At 44.2% G+C, this 19,436-nt stretch overlaps 1 protein-coding gene across 1 annotated transcript in view; it reads left to right on the plus strand.

Annotated features, from left to right (window-relative positions):
- Positions 1-19,436, plus strand: part of LOC119391817 (fatty acid synthase) — a 168,891-nt gene that overhangs the window by 118,716 nt on the left and 30,739 nt on the right. The window contains exons 16-18 of the mRNA XM_037659466.2: positions 4,489-4,643; positions 5,033-5,118; positions 5,822-6,175. Of these exons, the coding sequence (XP_037515394.1) occupies positions 4,489-4,643; positions 5,033-5,118; positions 5,822-6,175 (595 nt within the window). The remainder of the gene's footprint in view (positions 1-4,488; positions 4,644-5,032; positions 5,119-5,821; positions 6,176-19,436) is intronic.

The following is a 19,436-nucleotide window of genomic DNA, read 5'->3' on the forward strand; positions in this document are numbered from 1 at the left end:
GCTAGTAATCATTGTTAAAAGTCGTCGCTCTATTCTGTCCCGGATGGCTGGACGCAGAGCCGGCTAAAGTTAAAAACAGCCGGTGTGCGATTCAAACCGGCTGATTGGTTATCAAAAAAGGGGGGGGGGTTAAGTGGGTGTCGGTGAGCACTGTTGACGCGGCGTATTGTACTTTTGGGCCATGCCGCTCTAAAACAAAAAGAACAGGACAAGTTGGCTGTTATCCCTGCGGGAAAAGTAGGTGTCAGGTGTGCAAGCACATGCAAACAACCGCGATAGCTGAAAGTACGCATGGTAATCTTACACACGCCATACATGGTGACCTTAACTGCGACTCCCCAAACGTTGTCTACCTGTTGGAGTGTGGAATCTGCGCTAAACAATACGTTGGACAAGCTGATACACCTTTTCGAATCAGATTCAACAACCACCGCTCGCATGTGAACACACTACCGAACCTTCCCCTTTCCAAACACATTAAGTCAGAAGGTCACAGTTTCGATTCCATTAAAGTAACACTACTCCAAGGAACTTTCCGCTCTCAGAGAGAACGTGAACAGCGTGAAGCATACTTAATACACAAATTCAACACCGTTGAACATGGAATAAATGAACATCCGGGTCCTCTTCCTGTCTTACGTGCCTTAAAGCGCAAATAGTACTGTAAATGAAACTAATATCAACCCAACAAAATACGCAGCAAAGATGCATGTGTAAGCCAATGCCTTCGGTGATCGTATCTGCAGTGTTTTTCACCCTTTCATGTGTGCCGTCTTTTACCTTCCCCTGCTTTGTATTGTGCAGCTCTTGGAGAAAGCAGCAATCGATCAATCTAAGCGGAAGCCCCGCCCTCCCTCTTCCTTCCTTCTTGCCCTTACCTCTTTCTTTTTCCTTTAGTGCGTCCTTGACCGGAAGTCGCTAATGTCACTCACGTGTTCGTTCTCGCTTTGGAAGCGGGCGTCGTTTATCAGACAAACGAGCAGGCTCGGCAAGTTAGACGACAGCCAAGACACTTTCGGCATGGCACAAAAATACAATACGCCGCGCCAACAGTGCTCACCGACACCCACTTACCCCCCCCCCCCCCCCCCTTTAACCCCCCCCTTTTTTTTTTTCTTTTTTTTTTACCAGTCAGCCAGTTTGAATCGCACACCGGCTGTTTTTAACTTTAGCCGGCTCTGCGTCCAGCCCTCCGGGACAGAATATAGCGACGACTTTTAACAATGAGTAATAGCCGACGCATAAGTATAAGCCCTGTCGCGAAGCACTCCGCTGTCGGCGGCGGCGTGTTACTCCTCATTCCTGATGGCCCTAAGCAAACTTTTCACCCTCCCGCTCCTTCTCTCTCTCTGTCACCTCCTTCCCCTCTCATTTGATGTCCATATAAACACGGAAATATGCACGAACATTTCGTCTTGAGAAAGGTCAGGCTCTGACCGAAACGTCGACGTAATAAATGAAGTTTTCTTGAAGTGCCACCTCTCATACTCATATATTTGATTTGATTGGATTTGATTTTATTGATATATATATATATATATATATATATATATATATATATATATATATATATATATATATATATATATATATATATGCGCGTTCTTGATACGCTAATTACTAAGTAATATGAATTCGATAAGTGCGGCCATACATCAGTAAATGGAAATAACAGCGCGAAAAGAGACGTAGCACAACCGAAGGAAGCACTCGTTCTGTGTGTTTCCTCGCTTCTGCCATGCCTTTTTTCACGCTGTTTTTTACATTTACTATTGATTTGAAGCGCACGTGCATTTTATTAGACGTTTCGGCCAGGGACCGGTCTTTTTCAAGAGTGGAGTTGAAAGGTACGGTCATTGAATTCATACACTTTCGCACTGAGGGAGGTGCCAGGAATGAGTTATGTTACAATAGCAAGTATATTGCAAAAAAGCAAGCGGGAGGTGGGTGCTCGTACATAATCTACAGAATTGAGAAACAGCAGCGAAAAAATAAAAACACAGAGAGCTGCGGGCGTTTGAATACCAACATTCACCAGCACTGAATCTGTGCAACACAAAGCATATCTTAATCTACAAAAAAAGGCGCGGAATTCGACAGATTCTAAAGGGCGCGGCAGCATCTGTTTGTTGTGTACGAGGATACAGCAGATGAGCGCGTGTGTCCTACAAAAAGGCCTTCACTTTTAAATGCGAAGCATTTCTTTGCGTACTTCTGCGACTTTGAGCGTATCTATCTATCTATCTATCTATCTATCTATCTATCTATCTATCTATCTATCTATCTATCTATCCGCGTACGACTTTTTGCTCTCCTGGCCGTTTCGTTAATCGGATGTATACCACAATTGGTGTGTCATAACATGGCCTTATTACGAACATAAATGACAGGTCATATCATGAAAATCATGACACGCATGTCATGAACAGCATGATTTACATTCCACGGCCTTTGGGCTCTTGCGGCCGTTCCGTTAATTTCATATACACCAAAATTGGTACGGCGTGACAAGAGTTCATGACAAACATAATGACAGGTCCTAACTTGCAAATCATGACGCGCATGTCATGTGCAGCATGATTTACATGACGTGGTCTCGGGGCGCTCGCGGCCGTTTAAATGAAGGAATACATACGAAAACTGGTATGACGAGACATTTCTGTAAGACGAACATAACTGACACGTGGTAACATGAAAATCACGATATGTATGTCATGTATGACATGATTTACATTCCACGCTCATGGCGCACTCGCGGCTGTTTCGCTAGATTGATATACACCAAAATTGGTATTGTGCGATGTGACTTTATGAAGAACATCAATAACAGGTGGTAGCACGAAAACCATGACATCCATGACATGTATGTCATGATTTACATGGCACGCTCATGGTGCATTCGCGTCCGTTTCGCTTGCGTGATATACACAAAAATTGGTGTTACGCGACACGACTGTATGACAAACGAAAGTTAGACGTGGTAACATGAAAATCATGACATCCAAGTCATGTACGACGTGATTTAAATGCCACTCTCATGATGCGCTAGCGGCAGTTTCAGTAGATTGATATACACCAAAATTGGTATTGCGCGATGTGACTATACGAAGAGTATGAATGACAGTTGGTAAGATGAAAACCATGATATGCATGTCATGTATGTCATGATTTACATGCCACGCTCATGGTGCATTCGCGTCCGTTTCGCTTGCGTGATATACACCAAAATTGGTGTTACGCGACACGACTGTATGCCGAACGTAAGTGAGACGTGGTAACATGAAAGTCATAACATGCAAGTCATGTACGACCTGATTTGCATGCCACGCTCATGATGCGCTAGCGGCAGTTTCAGTAGATTGATATACAGCAAAATTGGTATTGCGCGATGTGACTGTATGAAGAACATGAATGACAGCAGGTAAGATGAAAACCATGACATGCAAGTCATGTATGTCATGATTTATTTGCCACGCTCATGATGCATTCGCGGCCGCTTCGCTAGCTCGATGTACACAAAAATTGCTATTGCGCGAAGCGACTGTACGACGACGGTAAATGAGACGTGGTAACATGAAAATCATGACATGCATGACAAGCACGACATGATTTACATGTCATGCTCATGACGCACTCGTGCCGTTTCTCTTGCTTGATACGCCAAAATTGGTATTGCGCGACGCGACTGCATGACGAACGTAAATGAGAGGTGGTAACATGGAAATCATGAGATGCAGGTTATGTATGTCATGATTTACATGCCGCGCTCAAGTTGCATTCCCGGCCGTTTCGCTAGCTTGGTGTACACCAAAATTGGTATTGCGCGACGCCAGTGTATGACGAACGTAAATGAAAGGTGGTAACATGATAATCATGACATGCATGAAATGTACGACATGATTTACATGCCATGCTCATGGCGCACTCGTGGCCGTTTCGCTAGATTGATATGCACCAAAATTGGTATTGTGCGATGTGACTGTAGGAAGAACATGAATAACAGGTGGTCACATGAAAACTATGACATGCATGCCATGTATGTCATGACTTACATGCCACGCTCATGGTGCATTCGCGGCCGTTTCGATAGCTTGATATACACAAAAACTGGTATTGCGCGATGAGACTGTATGATGAACATTAGTGACAGGTGGCAACATGAAAAACCATAATATTCATATCATGTATGGCATGATTTACATGCTCTACTCATGGTGCATTCGCGGCCATTTCGCTCCTTTTTTGTTCTTTTATTTTCAACACTCTTGTCGATCGAACAGGCCTCCTTTCGGAATTGACCGAGGAACATTCCGTGAAAAGCTTGGGTGGGGTCGGATTTATGCGAGGTCGGATTTCGAAGTGTCAGCATCAGAATGGTTAGTTATTAGTCTGTAAATTACGCGTGTAGAAGTTTCGTGCTGTGTGATGAAGTACACCAGCGTGCGAACACAACAAAACGTCAACTAACCTTGTGTTCTTCATTTTTAGGTGTATTTATGATGCAAGTCTGAAAGAGACGAACGGCGGAACCACGTTTGCCCCAAGTGACGCACTGTGTGCTGATATCTTGAAAAAAGACTTGGTCATGAACGTCTACCGCGACGGTCAGTGGGGCTCCTTCAGGCATGAAACACTGTCCTCTGGTGGGTTCCTGTTTCCCTGCGTTAAATGAGGTCACACAAAGTAAAAATCAACCAATTAGAGCAGCTTTACAGCGATATCGTTATGAAAGCTTAGTTTGCTTTCAGTAACGACGGCTATGTGTGACATCTGAATTGCAAAAACGTATTCATTTTTCATTGTTGTGCAAAAATGTTTCATCAGCCACAGAATAATTTCACCCATTCGTCAGAACAAACAGTTACCGATATCTGTGTTCTGTAATGTAAACACCAGTGGAGCGTCGGCAGATGGAACTGGGCGTTTCTTACAGCGTTTCTAGAGTTCCTTAAAATTGAGGATGAGAAGATCATTAAGACAAATGAAGCTTATGAGAACTGTTCTTTTGTTCGATATTTTCTTATGCCCCTAGGCACGACCCCATTCATGGGCATCCAAATAGAGGAGGCGTTTCGGTTCTTGGTTAGTCGGAAGCAGACAGAAAAAGCCGTCATTCAGGTATGTCTACCTTGAAAGCTTCGTTCTTGAAACATCCGCTTTTTATTTTTTGCTAGTCGAACGCGTTACGCCTCGCGCGTGCGCCTCACGCGGCTTTTCTTGGCATCATGTTTGAGCCAAATGTACCCTGATTGTGCGCGAAGGCTTGTGGGACGTTTTGGAATACGTATCTGTGCCTATACCATTGGGAATTGGGTTACCCTTTCCTGCAGTTCTCATTATAGTCTGATAGTTTTCTGTCAAACATATGTGCACGAAAGCGAATCCGCATGCAGTGAAACGCGTCACATCGGTACCCTCATCGCTGAAATACAGTCAGTCAATTTAGGCATTTGTCATTTTATTTGCCGAATTGAAAGATCACGATGTCCGTTTTAAATTTTGTGGACATCACTAACAACATGCAAATTTGCTTGTCTTTATATTCTTAAACATTGTCTGCGGAGCTGCACGCCATAAGGAGCGCAACCTATCCACTAAGGGGTGAACATTTGTTTAAAATCAAGATGTGCAGATAAAGTTCCCACCTGCGCAGCCCTGAAAGTAAAATGCCTTAAACGAACCATCGATATTACTGGTAACTTGGGAAGCATTTCTTTGCATGCGTTTCTTGAAACGACAATTCGAACTATGGGTTTTCATAAGCGTTCAATTTTTCATTCGCGCAATCGCATTACTGCTTGCTATTCAAACCACCGTCCAGATACTGCCAGAGGAAACTTTCCAGAACATCTCTCCGGCGTCACCAACAATAGCGGAGGCCCGAAGACGCTGCTACTTCTACGAGCACAAATCGTACGTCATCGTCGGAGGACTCGGAGGATTCGGTCTCGAGCTTGCCGATTGGATGGTGTCACGTGGCTGCCGGAAGCTGCTGCTTGCGTCGCGCTCCGGAATTCGCTCCGGTTACCCGAGGCTTTGCCTGAACCGGTGGCACCGCCTCGGTGCTGAGGTCCGAGTCGGCAAAACAGACGTGTCTTCAGAGAACGGGGCTCACGAGATTATCGAGGAAGCCGCCGCCATGGGTCCAGTGGGTGGTATCTTCAACCTTGCTATGGTAGGTATGCAAACTGTAAATAACAAAAACTCAAGGTGCTGATATTATGTGCGCTTAGGGAATATGTGAGCCTCATGAAAGTTTTGCAATCCAAATACCATATACATCTGATATATTTAAAACGTAATAAAACGTTAGCGAAGAGGAGTAATGTAGGAACTGAGATAGTAGGAAGTACGAAAGCCCCTCTACTTTCGACCGCGGTCACTGTCGGCTAGACGTCGGGAAACCAATAACCGAGGCGAAGTTTTTTTTCAACACAGCAATCACGTAATTACATTACGAAATTTCTCCTACGCTTGTGTTGTGGACACATTGTCATCCGTGTGTCACGACCACGCACTGTAGGCTATCTGCGGTGCAGTCCGCTTATGCGGCGCATTCGCGCATTGCGCTCCAGAACTGCAGAGCAAGCTACCGTTCAGCAGCGGATCTGTAACGGTAGTTCACTCTGTCTGAGTCATTCATGCTTTTATCTCGCTCTACCTGGCCTGGAATTCAAATCATAGACGACGCAAATACGGGAGGAACGAGTAAACGCTCTATGGACCAAACCTCTTCCTGTTTAAGGAAATTCATTTCCTTTCATTGAAAACGGATAGCGTGACCGCTGCTCTATATCCGAGCTTCTGTGAGGCAATGCATATGCAGAAGTTTTGAGTGTTTTAGTTTTGCTGAACTGGAAGCGATAAAAAAGGCTTCCGATTTTGTCGCCGACCAACCTGCTTAGCCTTCTCTATCATATGGCAGTTTGCAGTGCTTGCGGCGGCTTGCAAAAATGCGACGAATGAGGCAGTGGACTCAATCACATTGGGAATCCCAGCTGTCCTGCTTGCCCCGCAACTTTGTCTAGTACACTAGTGAGATAGACAAGGTCCAAGGCTTTCTAGTCTAAGTAGGCTGAATCAACAGCTGGCTTAGTTTGTCTTGCTTAGCCTTGAACTGACTTTTACAGCGCAAAATATAGCTCGGACTGCAAAGCCCACACGCGTAGTGCTGCTTATTTCTCTCTCTCAGCAAGGATGAGTTCGCAGAGTTGTATAAGCGGAAAAAGAGTTCAACATCGTTATACTAAAATTGAAAGTATTTGTTATACTCATATGAATCCATCTCGCCGGCTGCTCTAAGTAGCCGCTGCTGATGTGATCGGCGGCCAGCCTTCTTGAATTACGTTCACAATAAAATGTACACTGTACGGCTATTTGAAAAAAAGTTTAGGTATTCTTCAGCATACGAATGGGCTGTTTAGTGCGCACTCTTCATTTTAACGCCACGAGGATGCAGATTTCTGATGTCGCGTAACAAGCAAGCTATTTTATGGTACACCGAAATTTTTTGGCGAATGCCGACGAACCCATGGTCAACAATATGCCGTATTGAAAATAGCTTATTCTCTTATTTTTTATGTAGTCGTGCATAAGCAGCCACTAAGTATACGCGATGAATCATTTTCGTGTCATTTGTTGCATCGCGTTACAAGCAATTGCTGTGTGTATGACCCAGAAAATCACGACCACTCACAAACACTTAATGACCAATACGAAAGAAAACAGTGCGGGGTAGTTTAACGTTATAATCGCCCACATTTTTTTTTTCAAAGAAAATTTGCGTTTACTCAGTTTGCATTGAAGGAGCAGGAAATGAAAAAAAGGTAGGACAGGGAGGTTAGGCAGTTCTGAGACAGGCTGGCTACCCTGTGCTGGGGAAAGGGGAAGAGGAAGTGAAAGATGATAGAAAAGAGATGTTACAAAAAAGGAAGAGAAACAAAAGAACAATAATACGATAAACGACATTGCTTAAAGTGTCTCTGGGACTAGTTGTGCGTAAAAAGCGCTACTACACTCTCACAGCTTTCCGTGCCGAGGAAGGTTTCGACCATTGTCCTAACAACTTTTCCTCCGACAATGGGCGATTGTCAAGTCTATCCAACACTTTGGACAGTTATTATTTTCTTGGTGCACTGAAGCGAGGACACTCAGAGAGAAGATTGTCGATTGTCTCCTCGCATTGGCGTATTGGCTTGGATGTGCAGGACTCTCCAAGCAATGTTTCAAATGCAATGAAGATGATTGTAAAGAACGTACTACGCCTCTAATACCAACAATTTCAAATTTTTAAAGAAAACGTGTGGCACGCAAAGATAACATTATTAGTAATATATGAGTAGTAGTAATATTAATAAAGACGCACAGGAAACACTATTTCAACTAGGAGCAATCACGAATAAAATGTCACGATTTCGCCGCAAGGCCGAAGAAATAGATGCGATGGCAGCAAATTGGAATGTCACGTGAAGAACGGCAAGCAGCTAGTGATGCAGAACTATCGGTAAATTGACTATCGATAATATCGATAGTTTTTTTGAAACTATCGATAGTGTAAACAAACTATCGATAGTGCTACTATCGACTAACTATCGATAGTGCAATCGGTAGTACCATTGTTAATATTACTATATTACTGCCACGCGTGTTTATTGCTTTGTTTTGTCCTATTCGGGTTTCACCCTTAAAGACTGTTAGCAACGTTTGTCACAGACCGTGCCGTAATGTGTGAGAAGCTTCACAGTTGTTTGAGATCATTCTGTTAAGATCACGCGCCGGACGCGAATTATCAAGCTTATTCGAGAGCTTATGCGAGCACCAGCGATAACGCTGGAAGGTTTGATGACTGATGTATAAAGGACGACGCGTTCCACCGATGATCAGATTACTCAACGGCTGACGACTGCTCCCGCCGCTATCAGTGCGCATCATGTATCGCTTGTATTTTGAGTTTTGATGTTCTGGACACAAGTTCGCCCAAATAAAGAGCTCCGTATTTTTCAGCCTTGCTGCACCATTCTTCACCGACACAACCACGTGACAATACTATCGATAGTGGTGTGAATAATGATGCGGTTACTGGCCGGCCATATTACCAAAATATTTGCGATAGCCTACTACCAGCTTCGCTTGACTTATGAGCAATATTCGGCAAAGAAATTAATTATTTCAGCAGTCAAAATGGCGGAATATGTCCATCAATAAAATCGTATCCAAAATCAACCAGTTACACCTTACAATTGACTTCTTGGTATTTTTTTATTTTGAAATCATAAAATGAAATATCAATTTGATGCCGCGCATTCCTACCACATGTAAAGGCTTCCTTTCCGCTACAGCTGAACAGTTTGACTTTATGATCATGTGTCAGCAAAGCACTCTGGTGAAGAACGCAATGATGTCAACTTTCTTGCCCTTCAGCCTGCTCCTCCGGCTCCACTATGTACCACGCGCGCGGAAAACCAAGTTTGTTCTGCAGTGAGTCCGCGCTTTTGATTTTATACGATCGATAGTACCATCGAATTTTTTACTATCGATAGCGCTATCGATAGTATCTTTCACCATCGATAGTTCGATAGTGACTCAGCTATCGATAGTATCGATAGTACCATCGATAGTTCTGCATCACTACAAGCAGCTCGAAACTTTCAGCGTGCTGCACAAGCACAAAAGACGAACGAAAAGAACACACACAGGACGAGCGCGAACTAATGACTGTCACAGCTCGACAATAAAGTGCGCTGCTCAAACACAAAGAAGGACGCACGAAACGAACGCACAGGTGTACACAGGACGAGCGCGAACTAACAACTGTCCCAGGTATTACTTTGTGTTTGAGCAGTGCACTCCTTTCTGAAACGCGGCCGCTACAGCGAGCGAAGTGACGTTGGTGCATTGAGTAACTTTAACGCACGCTTTCTTGGGCAAGCACAAGAACAAACCGCACCATCACGAGATAAGCGAGTGGTGCGGGCGACTATGCCCTGTATAGGGCAAAGTGCAGCGGAGCGCGCGCATCGCAGCGAACGGGGCGCCGACCATTAAAGCGCGCGCACCCTTTGCGCCATCTCGTTGGTAATGCAGATTACACGCTGAAACGCGCCCTAGATGTGGGTTTCGCCAGCAGTAAGTGGTGTATATAAATAGCTCACTGTCAGTATGCTGAGGAACGAACGTTCCTTGGCGTAGCCATCTAACGCCGCGCGCTGCGGAGCTAGGGGTCGCCCGTTCGAAATAAACTCCTTTAATGAATCCATTCGATTAGTACTTGGAAACGTGTTGCACGGTCTCTTAAAAAAAGGTTAGTCAGTAGTTTTTTTATAAAATAACGAAATTTCATTGAACGATACACATGTATACTACTGGAAAGGTTACCATCGACGGAACTTTACTCACGTACAAAGGTCAATGTATGAAAAGTATTGCTTGGAATACCACTACACGCAAAACACGTCTCTCTCACTGTATATCAAAAGCACATCAAAATGAGTGCGAATGAAGTTCTGTCTCTCTCTACACGCACACACACACACACACACACATATATATATATATATATATATATATATATATATATATATATATATATATATATATATATATATATATAGGAAAAGATTTTTTAAGGGCTGGTTTTCTTTATTAGACACAATATTAATGAGAACTAACAGACAGCAATGCCAAGGAATATATAAGGGGTGTTAAGTAATTAGAATATAAATGTGAAGAAAGTGACGAAGACATAACTTGCCGCCGGCAGGGACTGAACCTGCGACCTTCTAATAACGCGTCCGATGCTCTACCACTGAGCTACGGCGGCGGTCATCTCCCCATCCACTTTATAGGATATATATGGGGACTGAAACTTAGGGGTGTCAGTCAGCGCCAGTCGCAGCCATGGCGGCGAGTGTGGAACACTCTTTGTTCTGCCTTTCTGGCGTCAAGTAGCACGTGATCTATAAACGAGCAGGCAGCTGACCAATAATCCCTCGCATACTACCTGAAGGCATCATGTCTGCCAGAACGAGACCCTCGCTATGGATGAAGGAAAGAAGATTACTTTTAAAGGCTCGTTTTCTACATTAGACACAATATTAATGACAACTAATAGACAGCAATGCCAAGGAAAGTATAGGGGGTGTTATTTGTAGTAATTAGAATATAAATGTGAAGAAAATAAAGTGGACGAAAAGATAACTTGCCGCCGGTCCCTGCCAGAGGAAGAGCAGAGGAAGGCAGGGAGCCTTTCTCTGCTCTTCCTCTGTTGTTGATGCTGTCGCTGATGATGATGAAGAATTAATGGCAGATCTCTTTGTAATGTGTTGGAAGCATTCAACAACGCTCTCATTGTGAAATTCGCGTTGTGTGACTCCTGGTTGTTATTTTACTCTTCTACCACACTACATTACATATGTTAATGTGGTTCCTTCCCAACATCAAGCCTGCGAAGGGTCATTTTGCAAAGCATTTTCAAGCATCGGTATGCCTCTGAGGTAGAACACTGGGCCCCCACGCAGAGGGCCCAGGTACGAACCTCGTTCTATCCCGAATATTTTTTCTTATTTAGTATTTTTTCTTATTTCAAGCGATAGTGGTTACGGACACCGGCGGCGGCGGCGGAGAAATACTGCGCCAAAACGGCCCTTGTTTGTGATCTCATAACAGCTTTCACTGTAAAATGTCCCATAGTGTAAACACTGTCGGGGGACCTTATTATAATGGTAGAAAAAAATAACACTATTTAACAGGAGAAATGAAAACAGTAGAATATTCGTAGTACGAAGTATTCATAGTACAAAACGGCGATGCGAATAGGAATATAATGTAAAACATAAAAGGATAGTAGTAGGGATCTCTAACATAATAAAAAGCAAATACAATCACAACTACCGAATTGAAGTTGTGTTTGAAGGACATTCAATAAATGGTGCTATTGATTAAATATGAATTTGCGAAGCTCATGTTTGAATGACGAAACGGGAAAAAGCACGCTCAATAATATACGGCTAAAAAATTCCAAAGCTTGGTTAGAACAAAAGATAGACTTTGAGAACCATAGTTAGTTCGTAGCTGAGGAAGTAAAATGTTGTTATTTGAGGAAAAACGGGTAATGTTCGAATTAGAAATGTTTTGCATGAGAACAAATTTTAGAAGGCTGTGGTCGTGAACTATTCGATAAGAAAACATGTATACATTTATTTTTTGTGGAGGTTGTCAATATTAAGTAGGTTTAGTTCGTGGTAGAAATTAGTAACATTGCAGCGTCGGCCGCTCCAGGTGAGAATTCGAATTGCTTGATTTTGTACATGTTGGGGGGAAGAGAGATGACAGTTATATGTTTGACCCCATGAAGCAATGCAGTAGTTAAGATGACTGTGAATGAATGCATAATATAAAGTTATCAAAGTAGTCAAATGAAAAACCATCTAGCATTTAGTAATACCTTAATACCAGAAGATGTTTTCCGCTGCAGTTCTTGAATATGTAAGTTGAGTTTTAACCGGGAATCTAGTTTATTTCCAAGGAAAGCACAATGATCTGATAGGTAAATAGAATACGAGTCGATAAAAAGCGGTGGAACTTGGGCGTTATTTGTTGAACTGGAATTAAATATTAAGAACTTAATTTTGGAAGGATTTATCAAAAGCTCATTTTTAGTACACCATGCACTAACCTTAAGAGGCTCAACATTAAAGGTTGTATTAGGTTGCTTATTGAATTATTTGGAAATAGGGGGGTCGTATCGTCAGCATATCAAATGCATTCAGTTGACGAGGTTAGACATTGCCGGAGATCCTTAATGTAGAGGAGAAATAATAGTGGGCCCAGAATTGAGTGTTGTGGAACACAAACGTTAACTATCTTTTTAGTAGAATGGATGCCAGAGACGGATATTAACTGCTCTCTATCAGATAAGTAACTGCGAAAAAGATGGAGAGAGTAGCCAGCAATGCCATAAGATGAAAGTTTGGAGAACAGATGTCATGACTTAGTGTATCAAACGCTTTAGTAAAACCTAACAAAACAGAACCAATGAAGTTACCCCTGTCAATTTCTAGTTTGCATTTTTCTGTAAAGTAAATGAGGGCTAAATCAGTCGAATATCCTTGTCTAAAGCCAAACTGATTCGGACGAAATAGCTGAAATTTATTGAGGTAGCTGGACAGTCGAACATGTATTAGCTTTTGAATTACCTTGCTAAAAAAAGGAAGAATGGATCTAGGTATGTAGTTGGATAGTAATCATCTGTCACATTTTTTTAAATACTGGAATTACCTTACTCATTTTCAACTCACGGGGAAATGTACTAGAGTCGAAAATTAGATTAGTCATGTAGGTCAGCACATCTGCAATGCAATCAGCAACCATTTTCGCATGTTAAGCAGCAGGGGCGTAGCCAGGGGGGGGGGGATTTTTTGCGTCACCCCCCCCTCCAGCCACTTTTTTGTGTCCCACTTTTTTTTCTTTGCTTCGCGCTGACATGATTCAAGGGTGGTGGCATCACAATTTCATTCCCAGGTGCTTTCGTTTGCTTTGGTAACTTAGAGCGTATGATGTCTGCATATGAAAGAACGTGTCGTGGTTATTTTCACGGCTTTGGAACACTGTGAGGCTTTGGGCGAGAGTCTCGGCCCCGAGCGTTTTAAGTTGGCTCTGCGACTAGAATAACGCTGGAGTGGAGGTCATATTTGTGCCCGCCGGTACAAATATCGACGTAGTCGTTCATTAGGGTATTTTTCACTAGTCAGAGGTTCGTGTTAATTGTAAAAACGAGACAGAGTTCCAAGGTCCGATAGCATATTACAGTGTGGCTCTTTGTACGCGTAGCTATCTACACTCGAGCCACACCTTTCTATTGAACCTTCGCACGTTCTACTAGCAGCCACACACACACACACACACACACACACACACACACACACACACACACACACACACACACACACACACACACACACACACACATTTTTTGTTTCAGTAAGCGTGAATGGTATTGCGCGCATTTGACATTTCCACAATAAACTGCTGTAGGACCGGGTGTACACTACGATGAAGGAAAATACCAGACAACAGAAAATTCGGATCTTCCACCGAACTTCGCTTTTGTGAGAGAGTACAATATATTGATACAAATGTTTATTATGTCCTCATGGCTAAATGCACTCCGAAGTGTAATAGTAGTGAAGAAGGTACAACACAGGCGAACGTGCAGCACAATAAATGAGGTACTTAGAAAGGCCTACTAAAATACTGATAATGGTACTTTAGCTGATAAATAAAAAGATGATGGTTATAAACCTAAAGTAGCATAACAAGGAATGCAGTGTCGCAAGCCGTAGTGAGCACAAGTAGGTGTTGATTATTCAGCAGTGTGGCGAACAACGCAAGAATAAGGAATATAAATCTGATCAAGTAAATGACAAATTAAAAAAAATGTATGCATTCGTTGCAGCTGTTCCTCCTTTTGTGTGACTTATTAGCGTCCTCCCCATTACATTGGTATGACCAGAAGGGCAGACAGAGCGATTTCCGCAACTAGTAACATAACGCACATCAAATGCGCAGAATAAACAAACATGAGTGGATATGTTAGCATGGGAAATGGAGAGCAATATACATAGTAAACATCATTTTTACAAGAAATGAAATACACTGTGTGTAAGCAATGTCTCACGCAGCCATGCAGAAAGATGACGTAGCGGAATACTGTTAATGCACATGAAGATTATCCTACCCCCCCCATTCCATGTCACATTCTCTGCCATATATATTACTCAGAACTGGCGAGAAATTGTTACATGCAATCTTGGGTGTATTGTATTTCCCTTCACACCTTTCGTATCCGCGAACCACGTCTGCAAGCGAAAGCTGCCACCGAAAAGCAAGTACAGTTTTGGCAATGAGAGAGAACGAAATCCCTTTGGCGTCTAAAAGCGATTTTCAGTAATTCACTTCTAGCGGTTGAACTTACGCTTTTAATAGCTGGACAAAATGTAGCGCATAGTGATTTTGCCAGAATTTTGTTTTTGCGACTGTTCTGTCCCGGAATAATTTCACTTAACTTTCTTGCTGCCCCGCCACGGTGGTCTAGTGGTTATGGCGCTCGACTGCTGACCCGAAGGTCGCGGGATCAAATCCCGGCCGCGGCGGCTGCATTTTCGATAGAGGCGAAAAGTTTGATGCCCGTGTACTTAGATTTAGGTGCACGTTAAAGAACACTAGGTGGTCGAAATTTCCGGAGCCCTCCACTACGGCGTCCCTCATGATAATATTTGTGGTTTAACGTCCCAATATGATTATTAACTTTCTTGCTTGATTCTCAGCAGGCGCCTGTGATTCATGCTACACATTTAGCTGAAGCCGTCTACGTTCCCGTGAAAGAATAGAGAGAACGTCCTCCGGGCGAACTTGAATTTGACGGTGGACGTTTAGAAGAGCGATGCCAACCAATCTTTCGTTAGTTGTGGAAGCTCTCAGGTACATCTTTAGGCGTCTTAGCGATGAAAAAGAGCGCTCCGCTTCAGCTGTGCTCACAGGCAGAGTTGCCAGAATCTTTAAAAGACGGTGCACGTTCGGAAAGAATACCTCCGGGCAATCGGCAACCGCTTGCATTGCCGACATGTTGCGCGTTTCTCCCTTCTCGCTCTTCCATTTCGCAGCCCATACTGCCAACTCCCCTTGCAGTTCCGAAGCTGAGATTATGTTTGAGTATAAGGCTGCAAACTCCTCGGCCATGGGAAGAGTGGCAGCTTCAGATATACTCTGCGGCAAAAGGGAAGAAAGCATCTTCAAGGTATGCCGATGCTTTTTAAAACGCTCACTCAACTGGCTTGTCAAGTAGTCCAGAAAAGGCAGGAATACTGAGAGCCTAAAGTACTCTTCAACACTAGCCACTGGCACGTTGTGGCGATGAAGCTGTCTACCAGTAAGCCGCGGCATTCTCATTTCGGTATGTGCGGCCTCGGCAGCCTTTGTAGAGGCGTTGAATATATCGTTAAAGCCGGACTCCCGCATCTGGAGCACTGCAGCCTCAACGTCATCGACGTACATCAAGGCGGCGGCCAGGTCCAGTGAGCTCGACTGGAGCAATTTGGAAAGTGGAAGCGTTAACGAGAGTACTCTGGCGGCAATGTGCACACTGACAATGAAAGTGGAACTCAAAACACAGGTGAGCAATTGGTGTGCTCTTGCGGATGCATCGCCGGGAGCTCCATCCTGAAGAGTTTCAAGGGCTGAAACAATCGGATTGAAAAGCTCCACGAACGTTTGCACAGCCTCGTGGCGTTCTACCCAACGTGTCTCGCACAATGACTGAAGACGTTGCTTATGTGATCCTGAGCATAGCTCACTGATCTTTTCCTTTAGCAGAGCTGACTTCGGGGCAGATTTCCTAAAAATTGTGCACACCTCCTGCAATACACCAAATGTGTTACGGATTTCAGGGACACTACAGGAATGATATATCGCGAGGTTCAACGAGTGGCTGGCACAGTTGAACGTATAATGCCATAGGATGCTCCCTCTGAATTACAGCTTGGACGCCATTGAAGCGGCCCGACATATTTGCTGCTCCATCGTAGCCTTGTCCACACATATATGACACGTCAACGCCTTTGCTTGCGAGGGCTGTCAGGATTGTTGATGCGAGGCTTTGGCCAGATAGGTTGGTGACTTGGATGAAGGAGAAAAATTCCTCTCGCAGTTGGCCGTCCAGTATGTATCGGAGGCAAATTGACATCTGCTCGGCACCTGCAAGGAAAGTAGTTGTGGAGTTGTAGAATCCTATACATTCACCCACGCTCTCTTGCTATATGATGTTGTCGGTTCTATACGAATTGGCTCTTTTCGGGCGGTGCGTTGAACGCAAGAACACCTGTGTAGTTTAATGGCAACATTAAATTATTGCCAAATGATCAGCGTAATTTACTCAGGCACTGCCTCTTATTCTAAATGCGAAGCATTTCTTGGAAAGCCAAAGGTACAGTCCCGACAGAAAATGATTAGCACAAGTGGCTAACACCGCAGTTGGAAAATCGCGACGCTGCGATTATGACAAGAAGAGAGCAGCAGGTACGATATACCTGTTAACGGCGGAGTGGCCGTCAAAAAGTAGCCTATTCTAGTGCCCCAATTACTAACAATTATCGCGATTTTGTTGCTATGGTCATCGGTCACTTGTGCCGATCTTCTGCTGCGACTGCAAATTGAGCGTACCTGTCTGTCTAGCTATCTAGCCCGCCTACGTCTTCGTGCTCGCCCGCGCAAACCACAACTACTCCACTACACAGAGGTGTTCAGCGTAGCGAGTGCGTGGCCACTCGATCCACTATTTCAATGCGATGCGCATCCGAAGAGCGGGTGGGAGAGCGACGAGCGAGAAATGTATCATTAACCAACGCGATAGACGTCGTAGAATTCTCTGCTGGAGAACGGCAAAGCATGCGTGGCGGTGGTCCGTAGCACCGTGCTCCACAGCACAGAGTTCGCCTTTTGTGATATTGAGGCGAAAGCCTTAGATGCCTATTCAAACACGAAATTTGACCATCGGCGTCGGCGTCCCGCTGCGTCGGGGAGGACTGATGCAAAAAATCATCGCGTGGTGACATCACCATATGACGTCACAGATCGCCAAATCTTGTGACGTCACCATGGCGTCACTGACGTAACGTCACTTGATGAATGACGTCATCTCATGACATCGTAGCTTTACACTGCCTCCGTGATGGTGACCCAATCACGGAGGCAATGTAAAATCAAAGCAAGTGCCTCCGATCTTGGAGGGAGTACAAAACCACGTTAGGTGCAGAAAGCTTTCGAAGGATGGCGGGGCAGGATCAGTACATCGACTGAGAGGGAAAAGAACAAGGCGTTCGCCTTCGAGTCGTCTTACGTGAATGCATAAGGGAACCTGTGAGTCTTTTTTTTTTGCATTTTAGGTTGCTTTTTTTAAGATACACTGAATTAATCCGCGAAAACAATAATTTATCCTCTGTTACATGCAGTCGCGCGATACAGGTTTTATGTAGCGGTATATCAGGAATGTAGTTGTGACTTGTATGAGCTTTTCTTTGTTCAATCAACGTCAATCATTCAGTATGTCGGTTTGTGCGACACACCATCCTCAATCGCAATTATAACCCGCGTGATGGTGCACAAACCACGGTTGCGTCGGCTCACTTATCGGTGTTGAAAACTCTAAACAAAATTTAATGATTAAACGTGCTTCAAATGCAAGTTTTGTCTATCCAGAAGTTTTAGGAGCAATGTGTTCGTTCAATATGGTGGCACTCCAAATAATGGCGGAAATGTAAACCATAATATAAGCCTTAAGTAAGTCAAAAAATATATATACAACGCATTACCCAGTGCAACAATTTTTAGCTACATCGTGAGAGCAATCATCACCTGAAATATCCGTGGTTTCGTCCGCAAGCAGTGCAAAGCACTTTGCAGAGTTGACCTTCCTCACGATTTCGTCCTGCACCAGATTTCCTGCAGCTGCCAATATTTCATTCTGAATCTGTGGACTCAGATAGGTGGCGTTGCTAGCAGCTGATTCCAAGTGCTCTCTTAGCGCGGTGTCGCCACTGCGGATCTTGAACCGTAACAGAGCACGGAAATTGCCATCATTTTCAGTGGGCTCCTCAAGGGAAAGAGGCCCGGCGTCACGATGTCCCCTCAAAGGTATACCTTGTCGCCCACAGAAGATAACAGTGTCTATGATGGAGATCAGCCTCTTCCTATTTGATTCCCTTTGTGCTTGGGCTGACGACTCCATCTTTTCGGCGACTGACTCGCCTTTGAGTGCTTCTAGAAAATTTGTAGCATATAGAGTGGCCGCCTTGTGGTAGTCACACTCGTTGTGGTTTCTGAAAGATTCGAGCTGCATTTTTCCAACGTGTGAACGCAGAGAGGACCAACGCACCAAGAATTTGGTGAGTGCCCTTGCCTGAACTTTCTTTTCCAAAGAGCACACATGTCTTGCAGAGGGCTCCCTCCTGATATTTGGAATACACCAGCCAGGAAAACATTTCTTGCCAGCGTGTTTGGAACTTCAGTTTGCGCTTACTAACTGAGGGAAAGCTGTAGTTAGCACCTGGTTTCCATGGCGTCATTAGCAAACGTCCTCTAGTCTCGTCGTCCTGCAACTCCTGGCGTCTTGGCCCGTTAACGACGTAAAGACCGATGTCGTTGTCAGGAATCGTGGTTTCTTCGCACGCATCATGCTGCGATCGGTTCTCAGGGGTTTTTCTTTCGGCACACAAGTCGTATTTAGGCTGTGCAGAACTACAGCTGGAAACTGTTTCTTCGGCAGCTGTAGCTTTTTCGCCGGTTGTCGAGCCTGCACTGGGAAGAGCGTCGCCTTTCGTGAAATAATCATCAAGCGTTACCTTACGGCGTTTCGGCGCAGCCATCGAGTCATACAGAAGTGGGCT

This window comes from Rhipicephalus sanguineus, chromosome 4, assembly GCF_013339695.2.
Source record: "Rhipicephalus sanguineus isolate Rsan-2018 chromosome 4, BIME_Rsan_1.4, whole genome shotgun sequence".
Classification (NCBI taxonomy): domain Eukaryota; kingdom Metazoa; phylum Arthropoda; class Arachnida; order Ixodida; family Ixodidae; genus Rhipicephalus; species Rhipicephalus sanguineus.